At 38.4% G+C, this 27,187-nt stretch overlaps 2 protein-coding genes across 6 annotated transcripts; one reads left to right on the top strand and one right to left on the bottom strand.

Annotated features, from left to right (window-relative positions):
* LOC137297665 (ubiquitin carboxyl-terminal hydrolase 37-like) lies at nucleotides 1-19,703 on the bottom strand. 4 transcript variants are annotated; one of them, XM_067829573.1, is made up of 22 exons: nucleotides 19,562-19,703; nucleotides 14,980-15,158; nucleotides 14,614-14,770; nucleotides 12,954-13,065; nucleotides 12,402-12,497; nucleotides 11,445-11,594; nucleotides 10,870-11,004; nucleotides 9,769-9,903; nucleotides 9,147-9,276; nucleotides 8,792-8,961; nucleotides 8,470-8,535; nucleotides 7,746-7,877; nucleotides 7,386-7,550; nucleotides 6,510-6,590; nucleotides 6,076-6,199; nucleotides 5,564-5,638; nucleotides 4,728-4,836; nucleotides 3,729-4,382; nucleotides 2,779-2,924; nucleotides 1,284-1,353; nucleotides 739-877; nucleotides 1-185 (listed from the first exon to the last, which is right to left on the bottom strand). In XM_067829573.1, the coding sequence occupies exons 1-22, from the start codon at nucleotides 19,596-19,598 to the stop codon at nucleotides 125-127; spliced, it is 3,123 nt and encodes a 1,040-aa protein (XP_067685674.1). In that variant the 5' UTR covers nucleotides 19,599-19,703; the 3' UTR covers nucleotides 1-124. The 4 variants fall into 4 exon arrangements, with proteins under 4 accessions (XP_067685674.1, XP_067685675.1, XP_067685676.1 ...); XM_067829574.1 differs by lacking the exon at nucleotides 19,562-19,703 and adding an exon at nucleotides 16,563-16,701; XM_067829575.1 differs by lacking the exon at nucleotides 19,562-19,703 and adding an exon at nucleotides 16,563-16,701 and having other exon boundaries at nucleotides 2,779-2,921.
* On the top strand, nucleotides 17,523-23,145 carry LOC137297666 (coiled-coil domain-containing protein 103-like). 2 transcript variants are annotated; one of them, XM_067829577.1, is made up of 4 exons: nucleotides 17,523-17,645; nucleotides 19,631-19,782; nucleotides 21,001-21,136; nucleotides 22,759-23,145. In XM_067829577.1, exons 2-4 carry the CDS (start codon nucleotides 19,631-19,633, stop codon nucleotides 23,128-23,130), a joined length of 660 nt encoding a protein of 219 aa, XP_067685678.1. In that variant the 5' UTR covers nucleotides 17,523-17,645; the 3' UTR covers nucleotides 23,131-23,145. The 2 variants fall into 2 exon arrangements, with proteins under 2 accessions (XP_067685678.1, XP_067685679.1); XM_067829578.1 differs by lacking the exon at nucleotides 17,523-17,645 and adding an exon at nucleotides 18,925-18,970.
* Nucleotides 23,146-27,187: the final 4,042 nt, after the last annotated feature.

The raw sequence follows: 27,187 nt of genomic DNA, 5'->3' as shown, positions 1-27,187 counted from the left end.
TCATGGTTAAGTTATTTTATGAATCAAACATAATATAATGAACATTCATAGAAATATATTTAATATACCCTCATACATGGACAATGTACAAATGAATGTCTTATTAAAAGGAACACCCTTTTCCCTAGTTCTCCTTGTTCAATATTGATGCTGTGTGTAAACTCTCCAACTCCTCGAACACCTCCCTACAAAGAACAGAGAAAGGTAAGTATGAACTGAATAACTCATAACACATTTTCATTGTGAGAGGGGGGGAGGAAGGAAGGGAAAGAAGAGAGAGGAGAGGGAGGGAAAGGAAAGTTAACAATGAAGGTTTGTATGACTGACTTTAGTTTTACGCCACACTCAGCAATATTACATCAGCAGCCTACAAATGATCAAGTCTGCACCGGGCAATCCAGTGATCAATAACACAAGCACCGATCTAAGCCACTGAATACTATGACCTGTCAACCAAGTCAGCGAGCCTGACCACCCAATACTGTTAGTTGCCTCGACAAGCATAGGTTACTGAAGATCGATTCTAATCTGGATCTTCACAGGTTATACATGAAGGAAACTAACTTGAGGTTCTTTCTTCCCCCTAACCTATGGTTTTCATAATTTATGTGTATCACCCCTTCACCACTCTCCTAAATCCTAGATCTGCCCTTGCATCAGCTCTCCTGGTACATCACAAACATAGTGTGCCAACATACAAGATATTGCAGCTGTACAGTTTTTAGTTAGTTTTCGTACTTGCACATATAGAAGAATATATAACCGCTTCTTTCCCGACGGGCTCTGATTTCTGTTTCTGGCAGTTTGGAGACATGAGCATCATCAAAGCTCAGCCAAGATTTCCTCTTCATGTTGTACACATCACTGATGTAATGCCCTGGAAAAAAACACACACTTTCAAAAGGGCTTGTCCAACTCTGTTGTTTTATGCATCATTATAATAGGAGAGGTGGAATGGGGTTTAACATCCATACGATATTATTTCACTCATATGACAATCTGTATGCATCTGTGTGTTGCTGCTTGTAGTAGCCCAGACTTAGGCTGGTTTTATAGCACTAGCCCACTGAGATACCATGATGCAGTTATGCATGAACCCCACTCACACACATTATACTGACTCCGAGCTAACTAGTCCTTGTACCCAACCAACCACATCTATTTCCAAAACAATCCATTCCCTGAATGTTATTTACACATATGTCTGAAAAGAACTCATGGAGTTTCAGTCAATACACAATACATACTCGATGTATTTAAAAATGCTTGTGGAGTTAACCTACCTGCAGAAGAGCTGTGTCCTATGTGGTTCACTATACTGACAAGCCGATAGGACCAGGGCAACATGCCATTCTGAAATATTTGGTCATAAGGTGACGAGAAACATTTCAAGATAATTTAAATTCATATATAAGAGAAGACCTATTCTGCCCCTACCTATTCTTCATGGGTCTTCTCATTGTTAACAATGTGGGTTCTTGTTCTCTGATTATGCTGCCACACAAGCTGTCTTTAAGGTAAAGCGATATCACTGTCAGAAAAATGTTTTCACGTTTATCTCTACAACTTATGTAGTTGATATTCCAAAATGCGAAATATCTCTTAAAGTAAGTTCAACCTAACTACAATTCCAGTGGTAGGGAGATAGGAAACATGAAAAAACAGGACTATAGTGAGGAGTAGTGAAGAAATGCAGAATGCTGATATTTCCAAAGTACAAAGCGAATTATTTGGCACAGACTATGGCTTCATGCAAATTACTAATTAATGTGCGATGATAATGTATTACAAAGGGCACTTTTTCAAATACCCATTTAGAAATTAGACTTAGCTTCATTATAAATGATAGCCGCTGTGAAAAAAAGGACTTTCACGCTGAAACTATCAAAGAGGCAGTAGTGCAGAGCAATTTCCATGGACTGATTGTCCCTATTGTTACTGTTTTTCTCCCGCGAGTACCCAGATAATACCCCTGAATTGGTGACTGGTTCATGACCTCTGCGGCATAATTGATAGTTCAAGGATAGACTGATTAACAATGATCAAGTCATTTTTAACGCATTATTATGAAAACAAATGAAACACTGTGAAGTAATCATCTACCATCAGTAAAACACTGTACTAAAAAATAATGAAGTCAATGTATGTCTTTACATTTTGTCTTATAACCCAAATTAGTCTATTACCATATTTGTATACCTTTTGAAAGTTAATTAAAAAAACAAACACACTGTCTGTTTACACCTACAGGGCATTAACAACATGACTGCAGTATCTAAACATTGAAAGGACTGCCAACATGAACATATTTCAGAACAAGCCCTATGCACAACCTAGTGTATGTTGAATGCTACAACAAATCAAATAAAACAAATTTATAACAAACTAAAGTTACAGCAACAATGTTAGGCTAGTACCGGATGTTAAGGAATGTATCTATCCATCAATATCCACATGAAAGTGTGAGTGAATGAGTTTCGTTTTACGCTGCAATCAGCAATATTCCAGCTATATGGCAGCAGTCTGTAAATAATCAAGTCTTGACAAGACAATCAAGTGATCAACAACATGAGTATCGATCTGCACAATGGGGAACCAATAACATGTGTCAACCAAGTAAGCAAGTCTGACCACCTGATCCCCTTAGTTGTCACTTACGACAAGCTTGGGTTGCTGAAGGCCTATTCAAATACTGACCAGACCTTCACAAATACTGATACCAGTGATAACATTATTATTACGAAGGAAAGTTTTCTGGTTATTCTTGTCTTAGGTTACCTCATTCTGAGATCGTTTCTGTTTAATCAAAAAGATCTCCTCTTGAGAGGGCTCCTCTGGGTATACATCATCCTGTTTTGCAGCAACACCATTTGACTCCAGCTCTGGCTTCAAATTCTCCTTTTCCTCCCAACATGTGAGATCTACTGGAACAGTCACATCGTATCATCATATTCCAAATAAAAATTTATATAAGTTTCACTCACGTTTCAATTTCGACTCTGCAAATAGAAAATGGTAAACTCAGAATCAGATGCATGCTTGTACTTCATTGGATGAAAACAAAATACATTGGTGGGAAGTAGGAAAAAAACCAATCCATTGAAGGTAATACACTTAAAAAAACCATTTCCTCCAAAATCCTTCATTAAACTGCAGCCTATGATCAAAGCATTTTTCAGCACATATACAGGCAAACTGTAAGTTCTTGCCTTGAAAACATCAACTATTCATTAGGGCTACAACAAATACGCTGTGCGGCCAATATGACATGTATCACGAATATTGGGTAATGAATCTGAACAATTATTCATAAATATAATGTTATAGTTAAATGACTGATGCAGAATATTGAAGTTTTTTGAACATCTATATTAACAGTGTTAAGCTGTCCCAACAATAACCATGTATCTCACTCAAATTTGGCATGTACTAGTTGCAGTCAACAGTACCACTTGCGACCTTGGCAAACTAACATGACTTGCATTACTGCAAGGCTATTCTTGGGTATCTCACTTTGAAAAAGAACATAAACATTCAGGTAAAACACACTACCTAAAAAAAATTGTAAATATTTGTTAATATTCAGTTCTGGTGACCTGGAATAATTAATTGAATTCATGAAGCACTACAGTTTGTGACTGAACTGTAACTGCCTTACTATTCATCTAATACGTGGCCACTAATTATTGTACAACAAAACATCACTTAATTAACAATTACATACTCACCAACTTCATCATTGACGACTGTTTTTTTCCTCTCTGTTTTCTCCTTCTCTTTGTCATTGTCTGATTCAGATCTGGCCACTGATTCATCTCCAAATATGTGCTCTATTTCGCCTTGAGTCAAACCCTCACACTGATCATCTGAGCCCTTTGTTGTCCTAACTGTTGGTTTTATCACAGACAGCTCACTACCAAACACATCCTCACTGTTTTCACTGAACATCTGCTCCAGCACGGCCCCATCCACTTCATCAAATGAACTACTGCCCATCGTCATCCTCCCAGCCTCAATCTCTACCCCACTGACACAAGTCTGTTCTTGACTAGTTTCACCATCAACTTCTGCCCTCATTTCACTCTCTGTCCTGTCTCGAATCAGAATGTCACCATTAACCAGCTTGGTTTCCCTCTCCTTGTTTGACTGACCTCTCTGCTTTATGAGAGGAAATTCTGGAGATGCTGTCTCTGGTTCCTCAGCCTGAGATGCAAGGAATGCTCCACTGCACTCCTTCACAATGAGGCTTCTGCTTAAGTCAGTGTCTGAGGAGGTGCTCAGGGATGTGCCTGGGCCCTGAGACTCCATCAAACTCTGCTGAATTGCAACTTCTATCCTCTGCTCTTCTGTCATTTGTCGTAAGTCGGTCTCAGTAAAACTTGCTGCAAAATTAGACATAAGTAGCACTGAATTAGTTGCTGAAGTCCAGTAAATGCCTTGAGTAGTAATCTGAAGATACAGCACAGTGAAACCATAAAGCACACATATGGGCCAAGATCATAATTGTATCAAATCTTGGTTGCAAACTCAATACTGTGATAGTTTAGCAATACTATGGTGGATATAACTGTTAGCCGATCCAGGACTGGTAACTGGAATCAGGGCATCAACTTACAAGAAAACATTTGATTGTAGTCTGCAGCATAAAACAAGCCTATAACAGGTTAAAATATCTCCACAAGTCATTAAGTTTTGGTATACTTATTTTCGAACTGCAATCCTCTTACCCCTGATGTCAACTTGCTGCCCAGTCTGAGGAATGTCACTAATTTCCATCACATCATCCTTCATACTGTTATCCTCATCTTCACTTGGACTGTCCTTGTAAGATTCCTGCTGTTAACAGACACAAACATACATATAATACAGCAGCAGAAATCTAAAGATGGCACAAATGACAATCAAATTCAATCATAGACATCCCCCACTGATCTGAATGTCACTAACCCTTGAAGATCTGGGTTAGAACTAATCTTCAGTAACCCATGCTTGTTGTAAGAGGTGACAAACTGAATCGGGTGGTCAGGGTCGCTGATGTGGTTGACAGATGTCATCATATGCAAATTGCATAGATCAATGATGATGCTGTTAATCACTGGATTGTGTGGTCCATACAATTATTTACAGACCGTCGGCAATTAGCTGCAATATTGTCGAGTGTGACATAAAACAAAACTCACTTGCTGAATTGTATATATGATCGTGGTCACAGTCTGACCTAATCTGTCCAGTTAATGATCAATCACGATCACATGAATCCACAATTTGGCAGGGAACCAACAGGCGAGAGAAATTCATACCCATAATATATATTGCACCTATTTCAACTCACACAGAGAAATACAGGGAATGAATGTTATTATTATTATACTAACAGTTGTATAGTACCAATATCCAGCTTAGCTGCTCAAAGGCACTTTGATTTTCCCTTGATCACTGGAAGTCAATCTCAATCGTGCATGAATTTTCAATCTCATTTAAGCCTGACCATAAACTGATGATAGTATTTCAACCAATCCTGTTCCAGCAGTCCATCCAGGGATCCCAGAGTCAGCCGACTCACCTGTTCCTGTTTCTTGGCTTCCTGCAGACTCAGCTCAATGGCACGGGCCATGTCAGCATCCTCCGTAGACTCATCCTGAAGCATCATTGTAACCATGGTTATGGGAGTTGGAACTGCAAAACTTCATTTCACAAATTTTGCAAGACAAATATACATTTTAGCAGTACTGCATTTCCAACACAATCATTATATCTGGGATAAATGGATTATTTGGTTCCGCGTAATAATGGCTCAAAGTTTAACAGCATTAACAAACAATATGAAGTCACATGACAGCAGTCATACAAGAGTCCCTTTTCTGTATTCATTCAATGGAAGTAAACCATGATAATCCAGAAACATCACCATCCTGAAGAAGTAGACAGTCCAAAACAAACACTCATATTCCTCAAATATGTTTCCCTTTACTAAACAAGCAACTGCTCACTTTTACTTCTATATGCTATCTGCCATTCTTAAACAACAACCCGATCAATCACATTGTTACAACAAGATCTCGCGATGTTACTCACCAATGTAAAGCTGGGAAATAATTTGCTGTCTTCCAAATCTGTAGAGTTACTGCTCTCGTTAATTGGCGCTGGTTGGTCTGTGCTGTCCTCTCCTGGCTTGTTGGGCAGGGACTTGAACGTGTACCTAGTACATAATACCAGCTTAGGTTGGACAACACGTTTATGCTCACTTAATTGTTACCACAATGATGAGAATCAGAGATATTTGCAACAAAGATGACTCTTAATTTCAATTTACTTCAGAGTGAAAATCTAAATTTTGTCATGTACATAGGACAGGCAATACATTTCAGGTCAAGACTGCAGAATTTTCACTACTGGCTGTATTTCCACTGCCATCAATTCTCCCCACTCATATTGTATTTTGCATGTGCTACAACATCTCAGTGAAACACTAGGCAAGACAGAGACAAATTACACTGTAATGATCTTACTTTGAATCAGAAGTATAGTCAAGTTTCCTCCTTGAGTGATCACCCTTCCGATCATCCACGTCTGGTAGAGATTTCATAGGACTGAAGTAAAAGAAAAGAGTTCATATTGACCATACGATCTTGAACATGACACTGCAACACTTATCCTGGGACTATTTTCCATTACCTCAGTGATGTTAATGTCAATATCAAAGTTTTCTTTCTGAACTTTACTGAGTTAGTTCAGGTTTACACCACATTTAGCCATATTCCAGCAATATCACAGAGGAGGGGGACACCAGAAATGGGCTTCACACAATGTACCCATGTAACTGGGACTCGAGTAAGTGAGTGAGTGAGTTTAGTTTTACACCGCACTCAGCAATATTTCAGCTATATGGTGGCAGTCTGTAAATAATCGAGTCTGGACCAGACAATCCAATGATCAACAACATGAGCATCGATCTGCGCAATTGGCAACCGATGACATGTGCCAACCAAGTCAGCAAACCTGACCACCCGATCCTGTTAGTCGCCTCTCAAGCATGGGTTGCTGAAGGCCTATTCCACCCCGGGACCTTCACGGGTCCCCAGGGAACAATGACACAAATCATCCAAATACATCAAGAAACAACCATGTCATCACTACCCTGTAATCGTCCTACTGGTTCTCAGCCACCCGTGCTAGTTCTACACGCTGACTAGCAGTGGGCGGCAAAATAGATGGTTTCTCATAATATTAATCACTGGTTTTCAGTCCAGGCCAACAATTAAGAGTGTAACTACATACCAAACAAATCACTAGCTGTACACTACATAACATACATAACATACAAGAACATACTGGGTGCCTGTCTGTTGTGGAGTCCCTAAATTGAGAAAGAGTGTTGAAGTTACCTTGACTGTGGCAGGACACATGGTATGGGTGGAGGGCACTGGACATCACTATCAACATGAGAGGACAGAGACACATAGCTCGGGATGAATATCCTCTGACCCATCTTGCTATGTAGGGATACTGAAGCACTGTAGGCATATCTTTTCAGGTGAAGTATTAGAATCCTGTAGAAAACAAAAATGGCACACATAAATGGCAACTTCAAATGAAAAATCAAAACTTCCGCCTGTAAAACATGGCCATAGACAAATATATGAAATGCATCCAAGAGCAAATGGTGAAACTATCCATCCATAAAAAACTAACTTCAAAATGCTGAGAAAAAACATTCGAAATTGCCAGATTTCCATGAAGCATACCTAGGTATCCTTGTAAACTTGTGTTTAACTTTGGACTTGGTGTGACCACACTTGGCACATGTGTAATCAAGTTCTTCTTGTTGCAGGAACACATCCAAAGCATCCTGCAGAGACTTGGGGTAACCTTGATGACTGGAATGTAAATGGAATGGAGGTGTTGACATTGATACTGTGATAAACCAGATAAATCATACTAATCTGTGATGATCAAGAATAAATTGACACACTTCAATTGTAGATGTGAGTGGGTGAGTTTAGTTTTACGTCGCACTTAGCAATATTCCAGCTATATGGCGACGGTCTGTAAATAATCGAGTCTGGACCAGACAATCCAGTGATCAACAACATGAGCATCGATCTGCGCAATGGGGAACCGATGACATGTGTCAACCAAGTCATAGTCTGACCACCCGATCCCATTAGTCGCCTCTTACGACAAGCATAGTCACCTTTTATGGCAAGCATGGGTTGCTGAAGGCCTATTCTACCCCGGGACCTTCACGGGTCACAATTGTAGATGTATGCTCTAAAGTAAATAGTGGTACCGGTTCAGGGTGCTGTAGTACAAAGCAGTGTTGGCAGTAAGGTGATTTAACTCGCATACATCAATAGACTCATATCAGTTATAGCGCTTAGGTGCTTTTGTACAACAGCACTCTGACCCTCAGGTGATGGAGATAAGTATCACCTCTGCGTAAAGATGAAAAATAGGAAGTACATGTACCTTCTCTGAGGCATCTCTAAAGACAAATCATTGAATTGTTCAGACTTCGCAACCTCCTCATCACATCTGAAAAGCAGCAGAGAAAAAGAAATTATTTGGGTGCAATCAGGTTATCTCATGTCAATACACTTTACTGGGGTATCTTGAATGTAACTTCAACTCCAATTCTCATCTCTATGTATTTCAACTTACCAGCAAATACCACACATGGTCAAGTACTACATAATGAGTGAGCAATACCTACACAGCATTTTCGATATGAAGATATTGACTACACGTGTCAAATGAATGTAATGATCAGTCATATATGTATCTTGCTTACTTGAGACACGTTATCGTGTGAAGTACTTCAAATTCAAAATTGTCCAGGGTGGGGTTAACAAGATCAATGTCTTCTGATGGGTCTCTTGTTGGACTTGGTGTTGATTTGTTAAACTTCACAATTTCTTCCTTCAGCTGATCAAGGACTTGACTAAGGAACTCATGAGCATCCTGAATGAAATACAAAACATTCAGTTTAGACTATTCTCTTTAATCTAAACAGAAAAACAGACATGAAATGACATGCTCGAATTCAATAAAAGTTTTCGTATCATATTTTAACCACTACATAATAACTGACATGACACACTTGTATTGAATACAATGAAACTCTTTCATATGTTTTTCCAGCTTACATGTTGTTGGTACCCTGAGAATCGCTTTGCAGTTCCTGATATTGCACTTTTCACATTGCGAAGTAGTTCCCTTTTGTTGAGATCAGATGACCCAGGCCTTCTTTGAATCTTGACAAGTCTTGCCAATGAGCTGGTGTAAGAAAAACATACAAAAGTCAAACTACTGGAATAATTAGTGCTTGGCCAATTTTCAATGTTATCATGAAAATGCACCAAATTCCAATACTTCATGAAGTAACTGGAAATTTCTGCTGTTGAATTTAGCAATAACTGCAACAAAAATGTAGAAAACTTTCAAAGGAAATTCTGAAAGTCTGCAGAACAATGGGTCATCACTATTACATCTGAGAGAGCATTTTGGGTATCCCTAGTTTAAGCATTAGTTTAAAGTGTACAATCAAGGTGTGCCATCTATTACTGTACATATGTACTTAAATCTGAGTCACATACCTTTGCCTAGTTCCCAAACTTGATGAAATACACCTCATACACAGTCCTAATCAATATACACCCTTTATCATGTTTTTGGATGTGACAAAGAATACCAACATAACAACCCAATGATCATTTGTGCTCTGTGCAGTGTGAAACAACATGAGTGTGAGATATTCAATATTCTCACCAGTAGAGAGAGTTGGGCGAAAAGGACCGTCCTTTCTTCTTAAAGGAGTAGAGCAAATCATTGCTGAAAGGATTCAGTCCAAACAGGGACTGCAGGATGGCGTTCATGTAACATGTGTTGCCGATGTTGGAGAATCTATAAATCAGAACATATTCAAATACAATATCAGTCCCTCCTGGATTCCATGATTCTGAGGCTGCAGAAAAACGTCTGGTCAGCGGAAAACACATTTGCATGGAGAACCTGTGTGGAATTTGCTCATTTTAAAAACTGAGTGAAAACTGACTGTCAGCCAAAACGAAAAGTACAGCTTATGTGAAAAGTAGGGTTGGTTACACATAAAATGACCGACACATTTATTTTTACATTATTTCAGATTTCTTTTAGGCACAAAATTGTCTGCATGAAACCTGAACTTGTCAGTCTGCATCAAAATTACAGTTGAGAAGAGAGAAATAATTTTCAGCGATTGTTTAATTCTCAAACAAAGAAAAAAGTGTGGGTTCTTTGTCAATCAAGATGTGATGTGTACTGTCAACTTAACTTTATATCTGTGTTTGAGAATTAAACTAAGAAGGTCTGTATAATATTTTTGTTGTTTTTTCTAAATGTTTTAGCCGCAGAATGTTTTGAAGAACATTGAAAAGTGGGGTGCACAATTTGCTTAAATTTGCCGCGGAATCCAGGAGGGACTGCAATATGTGCCAAACAGAAACCTGTGCCAAACTCCTAAATCTTTATCTTGAACTTTATGGTTATGGTATCAACAATTTTGATCCTAAATATCATACACTGTTAAACATGACTACAAATATCATGGTATGTTAGCACCTAGTTTAAAATGCTCAAAATAATGTAACTAGACTAAAAGCTTTTAGCAAAAAAACTCAGCAATATCATGGTTAGGGACACAAGAAACGTGCTTAACGCATACCCATGTGAGGAATTAAACCTAGGTCTTCAGATGATGACTGGCTCTTTAACCATTAGACTATCCCACCAGCCTCATGTCCAGAGGAACAAAAGGATCTAAATTCTACATGGCATTGACAGTAACTACCTTTCATGTATGTGTCGAATGGAACAGTGTTGGTGACTCACCCAAGAAGTGACTGCTGCTGGCTACTGGAGTCTTGGCTGCCTTTCTTACCCCACGAATAGTTGAGGTCAGACAACAGACGAGGTCGCTTTTGTGGGGTTGGGTTAAGTGGCATCATCCCTGGTCTCTTTGCTGATCTAGATTCAATAATTTGCAACTTCAGTACCAATAAAATATTTTCAGTTTCATGAGAATACCATAATGGAACTTTTTTTATGGCCTCAGGAAACCACTCATGTACAACAGGATCAATGAGCATAATAAATATGTCGAGTATGTTAATCTTAATCTATCACACACTATAATACCTCTGATTTAAATAGTATGACCTTCAATTTGATGAGAAGTTTTGAAAAAAAAAAAAGATTACAGATTACAATCTGTACTCTATATTGATTGGAAAACTTGCAAAATGTTTATATATAAACATGAAAAAAAAAAATGTTTAGTTCAAGGCATCAGTTAAGGTTTGTGCCTAAGATTTGGCCAACTCTGCCAATACGTACAATGTGTACAATACAAACTTGCTTTATTACATAGAATAATCTGTATGCAGTTCTGGAATCCCATTACTCACCCTGATGATTCACAGGCTCTGGAATATATTTTCTGTGTGTGTGAAGCTGGAGTGCTGCTGTAAAATCCTGAGGCTGTAAATGACTTCAATGTCTCCCTGCTCTTGTCCTGACCCTGCTTGAGGAACTTTTCAGCAGGCCACCTTGGACCACTACAAGGCAACAAGTCGCATACAGAGTGCTAACTTAGCCTACAACAACTGCCATGCAAATCAAGGATTTGTGCCTGTAACGCAGCAACAGCACAATAACACTTGTCACTTTTCTCTTTGTTATCAAAAGCTAATGATGGTCTGATCGAACATCAACCTTATTCTACTCTGGACCTCAACTTAGAGATGTTTTGAGGGGGTGATTTGATGATGGTTTTAGGTGGTGGCGTGAAATTTGTCACCCACTTTGTTCTTAAGTAGTAGGGGGTCAGCAATTTTGTCATTCACATCCATAAAAATCATCATCACATCCCCCTAGCCATAATTATAAATGGCCAATAAGTGGTAATTGTAAGAAACAATATAATATAGGCAACCCCTGCTATCTGAAACACTATGTTATTTCAAACCTTTATCCAGTCACTATCACTTCATCAATTCATTAAACAGTGCCTGTTTAACACAAAATCCAAACCCTGCTTTTAAGTTCTATTGTTGAATTTTGTACCTTGATCTAAAAGCTGGCATTTTCCATTTGCCCAAAATACACATTCTATCAAACACAAATGTCAAAGTGAACATCATCTAATCATCAACCTGTTTATGAAAACTGCCATCCACCATGACTGGCAAAGAAGATTTTGAACATCATCAATTTAGCAACAAATGATTCTTCAAGAAAATGAACCCAGCAGAGTGAAGTTCAATGATATGTGTGCACAAGAAGAGCTACAGGGCGCAGTGTTCTGAAATATCAGACAATAATACTTTCTGGAAGTGTGCAACTGTCAAAATTGAACTTGTTACCTGTGATAATTTTCCTTTGAGCCTACATCATGATCTTCAAAGAGACGATGTCCTAGAGAGTTACTGTCTCCATTAGAGCCTCTGTTTTCCTTGACACTAAAACAGAGTTTTAATTGACTACTAGAGGCAAGGATGAAAAACATAGAAACAGTATAAATTTAGTCAAAGTTTCAATAATTTCTTTCCATGCTAGAAATACATTAACACGATTTTAACAAAAATTCCATTTTGTTCTAACAAACAGTATCTCCTTGGGGCTACCCTACTACACACATGAACAATCTGTCTAGTGACAGATAGGCTGTATAGTTTGAAGCCCATGAAGACTGAACTTTAGCAATCCATTCTTGTCACATAAAGAATTAACAGGTTCAGGTGGTCATGTTTAATGCAAGTCTTCTTGTTCCACTTGCGCAAATCGATATTCAAGATATTAGTCACTGGACTGTCTGGTCACAGTCTACTATTTACGTAACACCTCTATTGCAGGAAGAAACAACAAACAAACAATTAAAACAAGCTTTGTTTCAGCGTGGTATAGGTTGCACAAACCTAGTGAATACCGGAGACACATCTGGGGAGTTTGTCTTTGGTGAGACATTACTGGCTGTCAACACATGGGTCTTGTGTCCACCAACTTCAGCTTTGTTTTCACTCACATGAACTGTGTGGGAAAGAAAACAAACATCACTGTTACATGTCATGTTATCTTAATCATATTATGGCCAAACACAAACATAATAAACTGTTACTACTTTATAAGCTGCGCTTTGTGCCACCTTACAGACAATCAGAAGTTTATTCAGAATACTGGCCTTGTGGCCTATAATACAGTCGCAAAATTTGGCAGTTTTGTGAAACAGTGAAAATAATTTGCATTGGGATCTTACTTAAAATCATAACGTAAAAATAGTGCTGTGCAGCAAAACACTTGGGATTTGGGGTTTGCAAAATTGACAGCAGAGTGAGTGGTCAGCATTTGAAATAATCACTGGTCCGAAGGACGGTTTCGTATTGGACCCAGTTTCAAATATCTGCAGGCCCTCATGGCCCAAAGTAAATTATCTGTCAATTATTTTTTAACTGGAATGTCTGCCCTTTTATTTGTCTTATTAAAATTTGGGAATCATCCACGATCTATCATGTTTTGACAACTAACAGACTCACTTGCTGGTACTTAGCGCTTTGGCGTAGAAAAAACACCACTAAAATAAAAATTCCTGTGTGTGCCACTGGCTTCGAGTTATTTTTTAAAAATCGAGTGAAACTGTGTACAATGTAGTCTTTTTGTTTTTATTGGCTTGACTTAAACCAAATGGGCCTGCATATTTCATTCAGGGCCTGTAGATTTAAAAGCCTGGAGGTAGCAGCAGGCCCTGATGGCCAGCTACGAAGCCATGGGAGCCGTGCAAATTAACTTAAAAAGTGGGGTACGAGGTTGACGGCTAAGAGTTGCCTGCTCTTGGCTATAGCGGCACTGGTCTGGCCCTGAAATATTTGTTTTGTAAATATTTATATCGCAAAATATGGTTTCAGCTATCATGGGATTCTTATGGACATAAAAATTCTTTCATGTACCCCAAGGAGGACCTCTTCTGAAAAAGAATCAATTGTTGCCTGACTGGTGGAGCTATGTTGCAACTTGATCAATAAAGAGAAGGAAGAGCAGGGGGGCTGAGAATGCACCCTTGACACACTCCAGAGAATGTATTTAAAGTTTCAGCTCTTGAGTCAGTGTTTTTTCTTACACTGGCTTTCACTGATGCGATATATTTCTAAGCAACATAGTTATCTTTCCTTGACAGCAGCGTTGAATCAAAAGATATCAGCAGTTTTTCTCTGTCCACTAAGTCAAATACCTTTTTAAAGTCAATGAAACCTCAGTAGAAATGACCTTGTGCTATTATGTTTCCTCCACCCAAAACTTTCAACCAAAAATATTATATGATACATTCATTACTATAATTCCTTGATATTATACATAAAGAATTCATGATTAATTTCCATTAATTACCCAATATTCACTAAACATACTGCATTCACAACACATATAATTATCTCAGCTTTGCATTTAACCATGTCTCTCTATGAAAATGACAAACTGAAATAAGTTGAACACTGGCAATCTGATGGGGGTTTTTTCCTATCTGAAGTGACATACATGAATCTTACATATCAGTTAGCATGCTGAAAACACTTTTTTTCTACAAACCTGTCTTCCCTTGTTTGATATTGCCAAGCAATTCCTGGACCTTCTTGAGATGCGCTAGGTCTCCTGGATCTGCTATCACATAGATGTTGTAGCCGGTTGCCAAGTCAAGAATCACTCTGTCAGGCCGGTTGATCAGACTCTTTATTTTATCATTTATCTGTTTTGGAAATAATATTTGCTGGAGTAACTATATATTGATACAGTTTTGAATGCATTGATAATTGTACTGATACATCAATGTATCGTCGCATCCCAATTAACATCCAACCTCAACACTAGGATCTGCTAATGATTGTTCAAGTAATTAGAACATATTTCTAGATCATAAGCAACAAACACCATCTTAATAGTTAAAGGTAGACATACTTGCAAATTGACAACTGGACTTTCTCTCTTAGTGTTGATCCAAAGTTGACACTTCCAATGGACACCTTCAGGTGCTACAACCATTTTGCCTGTTTTGTAGTCACCAATGTATGAGCCCACTCCCTTGTATTTGACCCTACCCCGGACCTCCGCATACAGACCAGGGTCTTTCATCTTGTCTGAAAAAAACAAAGTTCTGCACCATTGAATTGTTCACCCGCAAATGAACAAATCAGTGACAACTATTTAGCATGCATTATTCAACAGACGTAACGTGTACGCGAGACGGCCTATTGTCTCTTGTTCGCAAGACGGTGCACTCCGCGGTACTAACTGAAGCGCTTCCCCCTAATTAATTCAATCACCATGGAACCATCTCAATTGGGTGCAAACACTATGCAGGGAAATTAAAGCGTTCCGTAAAATCTCCAAGGGTGGTGGGGTACTTGACAGTCGTGAATGAACAGGTTTTTCAAACTCGGACGTTTTCATCATTTGCACTCAATAGATTACAACTTGCAGAATACAAGTAGTTTGTCCGACAAAATATTCACAATCATCCTAAGTTGATCAACAGATCAAATAACACCCTTCTGAGTCCATTTTTAGACAAGTCCGAGCCAAAATTATATGTCTCATAAAATTGGATCTGAAAGCATGCCAACAAAAGTTAAAACCAGATTCTAAAATAGATTCTAGAATCAAGATAATAACATTATAATGTGATGTAAATGACAGGTTAGCTGAAAAGAGGTATGAGCAACTTGCAGCACTAATAAGTATTATGAGGGCATCAATATCAAGAACAAGGCCAATACAATCCATATACAACATGAAAATCAATACAAAGTGACATTCGTGGATTGATCCAAAAAAAATCTAAAGCTAAATTTCAGTCCACTTAATATTCCTCCTAGCATGCTACGTGATCATCACCTTGTGATATTTAAATCACTGTTGACGTTGATTTAAACTATCAACTATCAACCATGTGATGTTTCTAAAATATGTTTTCAATGAGGTTGTAACATGTTACATTTTGGTGCTCTGCTACACTTCTTCATGTCAATATATGGTTGATATGACTAACAAAACACCCAGAAAGAACGAAGCCATTCTTCCAAAACTAAGAGACAACGCCCACTCCACGACCTTCCTTGTGCATCCTACACATAATACTTTCAATACGTTGACTTCATTTGTTTGGGTAATTTCTTTCAGCATTAAATTACAACTTTAACCCTTTCAGTCTGTCAAGCAAGCTCCTGACGTCGTCACCGTCATGTGTACAATCACAACACTTCTATATATTTTCATTCATGAAGCAATGATAACATTTTAAAAGACAATTGTTTTGTAATGCCTTCATAGTATGCACTTCAAGCTTGAATATCAATGATTCTGGTCGCTATCAAGATGGAGAAATAGCACTGTGGCTGCAAGTATGCTTAACCCGAAAGGAGCCGGTCATCAACATTTCACTGTCGTCATACAGTGTCGGGAGTGTTGCTTCGACGTTAGCCTACACGGATAGACAAAACAATTTCCAATAATAAAGATACAACACAAAACTATACCGTTACCTCGATAGGGGGTAAATCAGTCGAAATCAGGTTTCCATTATTTACCAACACTGAGTTCACGAACAAGCATACTTCTTCCACAATTTTCGCGGGTAACTTTACCGGAAGTGGTCTGCTGTAATTCCGCAACATATTCCACAGAACTGCTTCTTATGTGTTCATGATTTCACATCACTGCATTAAAACCACCCCACCATTCCGCTCAGCTGTCGATGTTTTAAAGGCATTATCCCTTACAATATCACGAGCTTCCTTGACATGTGCAAATTGAAAATGATATTCTTTCTAAATGTGCGTGTTAACTAACAACTGACATACAACATAAGACGATGGATAATCTACAGCTGTTTTAATTCTATTCTCCCTGAAAAGACCAAACAATTATATATACAAGTTCTGCATCAAATTCCACTCTTTGCTTTTCTGCTATCGTTTCCTTTTTTTTCTTTTTTCTTTGGTTTGTTGTGTGTGTTTTTGTTTGTGTTAAGTCCTCCAACTTCTTGATCTAACTGCCTTTCAAAGAATACCGTCGGTTAGTATTATTAATCTAAGAATAAATATCATTAGATTTCGACCCTCGATACGGTATCTGTAACTAGTGCGTTTTATCTCTCATCAAATAGTGTTCCTAATTTGAAATGAAGTATTTCCACATTCCTCATACATGAACGAAAGTATAAGAACATATATGCTAGTAACTCATTGTCAACGAGCACTTGGACTGAACTTGGTACCGTCTTTCATAGACACCATATCCAGGTGTTAGATTGCACGCGTAAGATTTATGTTTTACCAGTTTCGACGAGATTATAAGCTCACGTAATTCTCAAATCATTATCTGTATCTAGTAACGCGAAAACAAGACTGGAAGAAACATGCTTCCAATCAATTTGCTTGCACTGAGATATTAAGTGTATATTCAGGTCCACATTTCTTCCCTTACAAAATCAAGCAAGGTAGTTCGAGATTACCTATGTTTACAATATGGTCTCCTGTTATGGTTGGTAGGGACGCGAAAATAGAGTCATCGTTGTACGGTTAGACCCTCAAACACCATAAGGACGGTCGCCACTCACTAGTACGGTGCGTATGCTCACTTTCTTGGAGGTTTTTGTTTCTGCTGGTAAGATATAGTGGTGATCAGGTGTATCACACTCTTTTCGTGAAGCGTATCTGTAAACGTATGCAAGATCGAGCTGACGTTGCGTGCTTCCTAAGTCACAGTGTGTGTATCCCAGGATATTATTTTGACTAGAGGCATGCTGACAAATATGGTTAAGTGGTCCTCCCATGCCCTCATCAAAAATAATATTGATAAGTTGATACATAGCGGAATTATTAACAATTACTTGAGGACTCCCAAAATAACTAAAAGCCCCGAAATTTAGTTGAGTATTATAAGTAGAACCACTTAATACTTCCTCTGTTAATCTAAGAAAGAAAGAATATGGGGAAACTCTTTCCCAAATATAGTTAGATAGGTAACAGACTCTATAAGCAAGTCTGCTTTAAACCATCATTTCTTTAATTTACAATATGATGAATGTATCTGACATCTACTGGTTACTTAAATTAGTTGGAGAGGAATGAGTTTCACAAAAGTCAGTAAACACTATATAACGCTAATCAATTACTCCCTGTAATGATTGGATCTCAGCAGCTTTCAAGGTGAGGAGTATAATAATTCAGTCAGTTCTGGTTATTCGGTTACAGGAGTTGACATAGATTTTATTGTATCACACTGTAACATGTGTTGATTATTATTAAGAAAGACCTATCTGATCAGTGATAAATTCTATAGGGATTGGAATGGCTTATCATTTTAAGTGACATGTACATTGTTCCTCCTATCTGAAGTAAGTTTCATTAATGAACAGCTCAACCGATACTGAAAATGATATACAGCAGAACACGGATATAACTCCAAGGGACCAAGGGATTTAGTTCGCTATATCCGTTGTTCGTTATTCACGTTTGACCGCCATATTGGCTTATAGAGATGAAGAGACACGTATATACATGGGCTACATATTTTTGTTCTTGTACATTGACATTGAAATTCTGATTTCATTGTTCAAATACATTATCTAGAACATATTTAACAATCACAACAATTTCAACAATATAACACTTAACTGCGTTTAACATAGTCCACAATTTTGCTCTGCACGCCACGTCCTGCCGATTTCATTTTGTTGACTGCTGCACATACATCTGCTAGAGATTCAGTTCGTAACTTCTTGTGGGCGGGGCCGAAATCACTAGAGACACATTTTGCCAGTATCGAGTCGCGATTCTTAATAATGGAACTGAGTGTTGATTTCGGAATGCCAAAGTCGAGAGCGATGTATGTCTTCGATCTTACTCCTGATTCTACAGCCTGGATTATCTGAAGCTTTGTGTCAAAGGTGATAGCTTTACGTTTGCCTGCCATAGCGACGAGAGCGAACTGAAAATCTGTGTATCAGTCAAGCTTTTAAACACAATGTGTTTCTTTTGTTAATTAATTAATGACTATCAAACAATGTTGATTCACCGCCAACAAGGTTAAACAATGTTGATTCACCGCCAACGAGGTTAAACAATGTTGATTCACCTCCCACAAGGTTGATGTATACCGCTAAGTCGCGGAGTTGACACTGAGCTGACACTGAGTGAGTTCGCTACTCACGTCGTTAATTGGGCTTGGGGTCAGGAAATCAGTTCGCTATAACCGTTAATTCGCTACTCACGAGTTCGTTATTCATGTATAATTTTAATGATATTATAAAGGGACCATTGACGGGACTTTTAAATTTGTTCGCTATATTCGTTTGTTCGCTATATCCATGTTCTACTGTAAATTGATGCATCTCACTAAAGATGGATTTAGGGGCTTGCATGCTTTATCAGTTTAAGTGACATATGGGTGTAAGTTGAAATTTAATTATTCAATGACCCAAGGCTGTAATGCGTGTACAGTATTTTTTAATGTGACAAGTAATAAAGTGTAATGACACCTGAAAGAGATCCGTCTGCCGATGCAGTGTCATCCATCTTCCATCATGTAGATGTATTTGTGTGTACAGATGAGTGTCTCCCATGATGATGATCACTTTGACTTCAACAAGTTGGAGCGGGAACTGAAGGCGGCAGTGACAGCTGATGAAAAGTACAACAGGGAAAATGATGCGAAACTCCGAGCTGTGCATCAGAAAGTTGCAAGCTATGATGAATTCAAGTAACTCTCCTATATCTCACTCTGTTGAAATATGCAGCACAATTTTGAAGTTCTACTGATTAAATGTTTAAATATGCATCACTGAGAAGCAAGGACAGTGTTCGAGGAGTCTTGTATAAAAAAAAACATATTGAATAAAGGGCGATGGCGTAGCTTGATGGTTAAAGCATCCACTTGTCATGCTGAAGACCTTAGCTCAATTCTCCACATGAACCCAATGTGTGAAATCCATTTCTGGTGTACCTTACCGAAATATTATTGGTATACAGTGGAAGCTGTCTTTAACCAGCTCTCACTGGGAGTGAAGAATTAATCTGTTTTAGATAATGTGCCAAACTGTAGAGCTGATGATAAATGTATGAGTGACAGACTGGACTTAGATTGTATGACAGTGTCGACAACTTGCCAGATATATGACAGATGCTGGTTTTGACAGCTTCCACTGTATTGCATAAAGTGGCATAACTCACTGCCTCACTGAGTAAATGTCTTCAGATTGCTTTCCCAAATTGTGCTGTATACTTTAGCTTTGCCAAATTGTGTTTGAAATTGTTTAATATTTCAAGAATTATCATTTGACCACATTAGTTTATAACCAGTTAATGACTCATCAGGTTTCATTATAATTAGAATTGACATTGAAATGCTACCTCTCTGCATGAGGGAAAACTGTAGCTTCAAGGTTTTGAAGTTATACGTAAAAATATGCAAAGCATTTAGACTAGCATATATGTGTAAAGGTACGTATGTAAATGAATAAATCCTCTTGATTACAATTAAGATGACAGTTTTGGTGTAGGTTCTAACATCATTATGCAGGATGAGGTGAACTTTTGCAGATATCAGTGTTCACAAACAGTGTTTCAAAGTAACAGGACATTGGGTCCAGTAAGATGTCTGTCTGACCCCTTGAAAATTTACTATACCCACTGAACAAAATTTAGCACACATTGCCGATTTAACATTTATAACTGGCTCTGAAATTTGCAATTTTTAGTAAAAAGTTATGAACAGCAAAAGAGTGTGACATGACACATAAAACAACTTCAGTCAGAGTCATTGTGAATATACAGACAGACACTGTTGTTGTAGACTTCTTGCAGACCGTTGGCAAATCTGCCGGATTTCTCAGAGGTGACAGACACTGTTTGTGAACTTAAACATATAACATGTCTTTTTGGGAGGCACTATCTGCAGTAATAATTGTGTTGTTCACAGGGAAATAGTCAAGGCATCACATCTGAAACCCCTGGAGAAGGGTGACAAGATTGAGGGAAAGTTTGCACAGCCATGGAACATGCATGCAGACAAGAAAAAGCATGTTCCTCATTCCAAGGATTCAGAAACAAATGAGGTGAATATCTACATAGCATAATAATGCCAAATTCTTCATAATTCTCAACTCCAGAAAGGATATTAAGAGAAGCAACTACATTGGAATCAGTCAACAGTGAAGCCATGTGTGTGAAATGAACCCAAGAGTGCATGTGTACAGAGTTGTGTCCCTTGGGTGGAATTGAAGCCTACTGGCAAACAAGAAAATGAGCACCTAAACTAGCTTGTACGCATGCTACCAACTGGCGCTTGCCATTGTGAGAGAAGGGGTCACAGGTTGTCTGCGACCAAGTGTAGTGCAATGGGTGAACTGGTGGCATATTGCTAGCTTTCAACAGTGCCTGTTTCGTAGATTACATTCTTTCTCCATGTAATTAACAACATTGTATGCCACTTCTGGGGCCATGCTTACCTGATTTTGACTGATGTTTAATTCTCTCAAAATAAATATCGTTGTATCCATATATTACCAACTTGCTACACGGACCATGTGAGAGTCTTTATGATGAGCAAGGTGTTTGCAGCTACGCTTGGAATGAATTTCATCATCATGTACTGCATGTGAACCAGCCTACATCTCATTTTCAAGCACCGCCTACTTCTCGTAATTTGTTCTCTGTGCCAATCCAACGTATCCTTGTTTGCCAGTATGTTTGTTGCTCCCAATCTCAGATTCACCCTGATTTTTTTGGATTGTCAGTGCTTGTGGGATTCAGTAAAGTAATAAACTTCACAATGGGCTCTCATCCTACATTTGCAGATGCTCTCCATTGTAGCAATTGAAACACTTTTTACTACTCTTAAGAACTCTACTCCTTTTTTTGAAAGTATCCACAGTCTAGCTCCTCACTACCCCCATGATCTGTTCCACCGTTATAGTCACCTGCACACTCCCTCCAATCAGTGTCATTTGACAATTCCTGTGACTAGGACAAAAACATTTGGTGACAGATCACCCAAGACGACTGACCGTCATGTCTGGAACAGTCTTCCATCTCATCTCAGAACACAACCAGATTTAGCTGTTTTTAAATCAGATCTAAAGACTTGTCTCTGCTCAAGCATTAGAACTCAAAGTAATATGAATACTATCTTAGAGATAAATCGCCTTTGTGCCATTTACAGTTATTGGTGCTGTACAGGTATTTAAGCATGCATGTGTGTACCACAGGTTTAGATTGTTAAAATGTTAAACCAGACACATTGTGCGAAAAAGTTTTCAACTTTTGCCACCCATTCGAGGTGCCTGAAAGTTACTAGCCCACTAAATAATCCACTAACCTGAAATTTGGATATAGACACTGAATCTTCATTAAGCTGCCAATATGAGTAACATTTATCATGCTATGTTCTTACTTGATATGAAAGTGTAATGTCCCTAAAAGTCATAGAGAGTGATGTATTTATGAACTGACCCCATGATAATTCACTAGCCAGCCAGGCCAGTGACTGGTGATTTACTGACCCGACTGGATATTTACGTGTCGTGGGATGGCATGTCACTGACCTTACACACACTTTAGCTAAATCATTACTTTCACCACAGTTTGCCCGATCCAGTTTGAGTAATGTTCAGGCCTCCATTACCTTCTGCAAAGAATTATATCTGTTTCAACATTGATGTATCTTTTTGTTTACCAGGGAAAGACCAGAGTGCCTCAAAACAGCCAGGAATTTGTGAGAGAATGGAGGAAACTGTCATTGGACAAAAAGTACCATTTCCTAATTGAAATTGGACCAGAAAAGTTAGAAAATATGTTTAAATCTGAAATAAGTTTTGGATTGCTTGGTGATTTTCTGCTTGTTTTGCTGGAAGTTTCACAAGAGGAGCTGCACATCGTGTTGAACATTCTGGAAAGTTTCAGTCGGACCAATCGATTCAGTCTGTCAATCCAGTTCATGAGTTCAAAAGAAAAAGAAGCTTGTGAAAAACTGTTTAAAAAAATTGAAGACCTGAATGAATGTTCTGACAGGATAACATCTTTGAGAAGTGTGTATGGTTTGATGAAATAAATATGTATGAGAAAGTGGTGCTCTGTTTGCTTCACTGCAGTTACAAAGGAAAGTCAGGATGCATTACTTGTCATTGATCCAGTTGAAGTTGTTCCCATTGTTAGAAGACAAATTTATCTGTTGTACATGAGTCAGCATGGCAAACATATTGTTATTTTTTATAAAACTCCACATGATACATAAATGCAAAATACTTGAAAAATACAACTACATGATTAATTTTATTTGCTAGTTGATGTTGTAAGCCCAAATTTAGTCAAATAATTGTTTGTGACAAAGAATGGTACAAGTTGATCCACTTATATTTGTTATGACTTAAAAGAACTAGAATGTGTCGAACAAGTGCTGTTCTAGCAACATGGATTGACTGAGGTTATATATTAAGGAAAGCTAGCTGACCCTGCAAGTCATAAAAGCAACAAGATTATTTTATGATAAGTCACTATAATCTTACCATGAAGGTCTGGTTTTGAACATTTTTTCAACAGCCCATGCTTGTTGTAAGATGCGACCAACAGGATCTGGTGGGTGGGCTCAATGACTGGTTGATACATGTCATTGGTTCCAAACTGAGTATATTACGTGTAATGTTCATGATGTCAATCACTGGATTGACTAGCTGGTGCAGGCGCAATTTTTGCTAACTGCCATCATATACTTGGAATATTGCAGGGTGTGGTGTTAAACATGAAACAAACATTATTCTAGGGTGCTGCAAATGCTGCTAATGATTGTATTCAATACCTCTGTGCTTTCACAGAGTGTCTGTCATGTGTTAGATCTGTCAGTGCCAATATGCCAAGAAGTTTCCAAATATTTGTAGCCAGACAGGCTGGCTGTCCCTAAAAGTTACAAGTCCACAAAATAATACACTTGCCCAAAACTAGAATATGTTAACTGAACAAAAAGATTACAAAAAAAAATAAGAATAAGATATTGTCAATGTGATAAGTGTTTCATGTTTAGACTGCTGATAAGATAACATTTTTAAACAGGACATAACCTTGCATGATTTTAAAGTGTATTGTAGCTTAGCAAGTCAGAGAGAGTGATATTTTTACAGAGTGACCTCATGAAAATTCACAGCCGGTCAGACGACATACAGTCACGACTGGAGTTTTACTAGCCGCGGGCCAGTGGTAATTTTGTACACTGGTAACTGCAATCAATTCTAAGCAAAGATGCGTACGTTACCTACAGTTCCAGATACTCCACTGCATATTTTTGTTGCTCAACGATACCTCAAAATTTCCCAGTCGTGCTGCAGTGAAATCAGATCTTGATTCGTGCTGCCCATTCTTGACAGGTTTTGTTTTTGTTGTGAGCTGCCACTTGCCCAAATGATTATTATCCAACTCATATGGTGACAAGGATGTCGTTTGGGCGGCAACAGATGCTCCCCGCGAAACTGTGAGGTCACCTTGCATTCATTTGAGAAACAGCCCCAAGTTATCTCCTCCCTATTTCTGTGTCAGAGGAGCGGTCATATAGCCAACAGAAGGTCCAGCTATCACACGGAAGACCAGGGTTCGACTCTTCATAATCGTGTGATGCGTGAATCTCAGGTCAGGCTTCACCCAATGTCAAATGGCTTGAACAGTGCTAAAATCAACAAAACAAAAAACCGATCACATGAATTCACGCCCTTGTCGCTAAAATCTCCGGCGCCAACCCCTTACATGACACAGAAACCTGATTTTGTCTGAAATAGGTTTTCCGCTCGACTCACAGCTTCCAAGTCCATGGTGCTAACTGCCATACCATGATGGTGTTTTAGCTGCGAGTAGGTACCGGCGGTTGATGACCCTCCTGCAGGACAGGACCCGTTAAGAGTCGGGTTAGAACCCATGTGAGAGGCGACTCTGTAAACAGGATCAGGTGGTCAGGCTCACCAACTTGGCTGACAAATGTCATCGTTTCCTGCATGCCTAGATCGATGATCATGCTGTTGATCAGTGGATTGCCTGGTCCAGACTCTATTATTTATACAGACTTCCGCCTTAAGGTTGGAATATTGCTGAGGGCGGCGTTAAAAAGGAATCCTACCAAGCATCTAACTGAATCCACATGTCTCGATATGCTTTGTATCAGCTTTGAACTCCATTTCGACGACTTGGTGTAGGAACTACAGCGTCTGCACAGTTTCGATTACCGGCCTCATCATCCCAAAAGACCTGGTGCTCGGCACTTGTGGGTGAAATAAGGAATGGTCGGCCCGAGGTTACTATAATCAAGGATAATCTACAGTCTACAGCCCTATTGCAATGGCGTGTCCAGTCATTTTTCCCTCGTGTAAGCTCGATGGTTTGCAAAGGTTTATATTTAGATAGTACCGAGAGCTTGTCCAACCTTTTTGCAAATATCATGTGTAAGCCCGTGAATTTCTTTGTAACTACGCCCCTGGTGTCTGAGTGGAGTATTCATGCTTAACTTCGGCATGGTGTCACAGTGAGCTAGAACCATATAACGAGATTAAGTCTGAGCTAGTACAAGCAGCCACACATACACACACATGCGCGTCGTCATATGAGTGACATATTCTTAAGCGCGAATTTAAAACCCATTTTACCTCACTTGAACTCCATTTCATCTGTAAGTGGTGCAATGTGACCTGCCAGTCAATGAATCAATCAATTCTGTACATATCAGTTAAGATATCAATGAAAGCAACCAGTGAAAAGAAAGCATTATTTGTTAATATAGGTTGCCTGTTCAGTTTACTGGCCACATGAATGAACATCACCTGAGACTGGGTTATAGCAAAATAATATTCATATTTTCATAAATATTCAATTTTTAAAAAAAACAACATTTTTTCTAATTTTCCATTTTTAATTAATATACATGATGTAAATCCTCAGATACAGAAGCGCTTATCAGCTAATGTCAACAGATTTAATTTTTATGAGGTTTCTCCGTTAATCAATATGCTCTCAAAATGTAACACATTATCTAGGAAATGGGTGGTATTTTACAAGAGATAGATTGCTTAAATTAAAGGTCACATGCAACCAAAAAATCAAACATAATTAAATCACAATTATCACTTATTCATGACTCGGTTACTCGGTGATTTGTACCTATTATTCTCTCAAGGTACGCTGTTGTGAAAACGCGGATTCATGATACTGGATTGGCATACCTGTTCTAAAGGTAGATGGGGATTTCTGACATACTGACCTAGTCATGCAATTCTAAAAATATTTCCTCAAACCTCTAAAAGTTTAGAACAACAATCAGGAATGCAGCTGGATCATTAGAGTATCATTATTGCATGCTTATTTCTATGTACTAGGTTGTCTCTTTTTAAACTTGTTTTAGTTTCATAACTTAGATAAAATAAAAGGCCGAAAGGGTTCCGCTGTTCCATTTGAATGTCTATAACGATGATAATAAATTCCAGCTTGGTCCATCTCCATGCTACGTGATCAAACTGGATTTGCTAATTGGTCCAATAACCACTTAGACTCCTCTGGAATTAACAGTTTTGTGCTGTTTTCTTTAGATGAAAAAATGTAAAACAACTTTTTATGCTGTATATCATGGTGAAAGTTTGCATGGAGATACAATATGCAGTAAAACATGTCACGAGCTTCCTAACTCAATTTTCCGAAGTGGACATAGCGACGGCATAGACGTCCTAGCCAGGAATAGATTTTTATTAAACAAAAATGTTTTTGATATTTTTGAATTTATTATTATCATTTTTTTAATTTTGGAGTTTTTATTGTTATTGTTTTAAAGCTATCTGGCTACATCGTAAAAGTTGATTTAGAAGACTGCTTTGAAGTGTTGTTTAGATTAGGGCGAGTCTTGGGTGGTGTTGCATTTAGCGAACACAAGAAACTGTTCATCATAATCTGCTCATTGGGGATTCGAACCCATGACGATGTGACTCTAGTGTGTATTTAACGTCCTCGTGGCTTCAGCCGACTAAATGGATCCTCCTTGAACCACAAGATCAAACCCTCCGCAAACTATCTCTTGTGCATAATGATACCATTTTTTTACTATGCACATTTTTCATTAAAACGTGTTCATTTCAGAGATTAGTTGT

This window comes from Haliotis asinina, chromosome 10 (genome assembly GCF_037392515.1).
Source record: "Haliotis asinina isolate JCU_RB_2024 chromosome 10, JCU_Hal_asi_v2, whole genome shotgun sequence".
NCBI classification, from domain to species: Eukaryota; Metazoa; Mollusca; class Gastropoda; order Lepetellida; family Haliotidae; genus Haliotis; species Haliotis asinina.
The sequence above is the reverse complement of the archived record's forward strand: the minus strand, read 5'-3'. Positions and strand labels throughout refer to the sequence as shown.

Coding starts and splice junctions, on each gene's coding strand:
- LOC137297666 (XM_067829577.1), top strand. CDS start 19,631: ATGAGTGTCTCCCATGATGATGATCACTTTGACTTCAACAAGTTGGAG. Junction 19,783..21,000: donor GCAAGCTATGATGAATTCAA/GTAACTCTCCTA, acceptor TGTTGTTCACAG/GGAAATAGTCAAGGCATCAC. Junction 21,137..22,758: donor AGGATTCAGAAACAAATGAG/GTGAATATCTAC, acceptor TTTGTTTACCAG/GGAAAGACCAGAGTGCCTCA.
- LOC137297665 (XM_067829573.1), bottom strand. CDS start 19,598: ATGGATGACACTGCATCGGCAGACGGATCTCTTTCAG. Junction 12,498..12,953: donor GTGTCTCCGGTATTCACTAG/GTTTGTGCAACC, acceptor ACTCTGTTTTAG/TGTCAAGGAAAACAGAGGCT. Junction 9,277..9,768: donor TCGCCCAACTCTCTCTACTG/GTGAGAATATTG, acceptor TTCTTACACCAG/CTCATTGGCAAGACTTGTCA.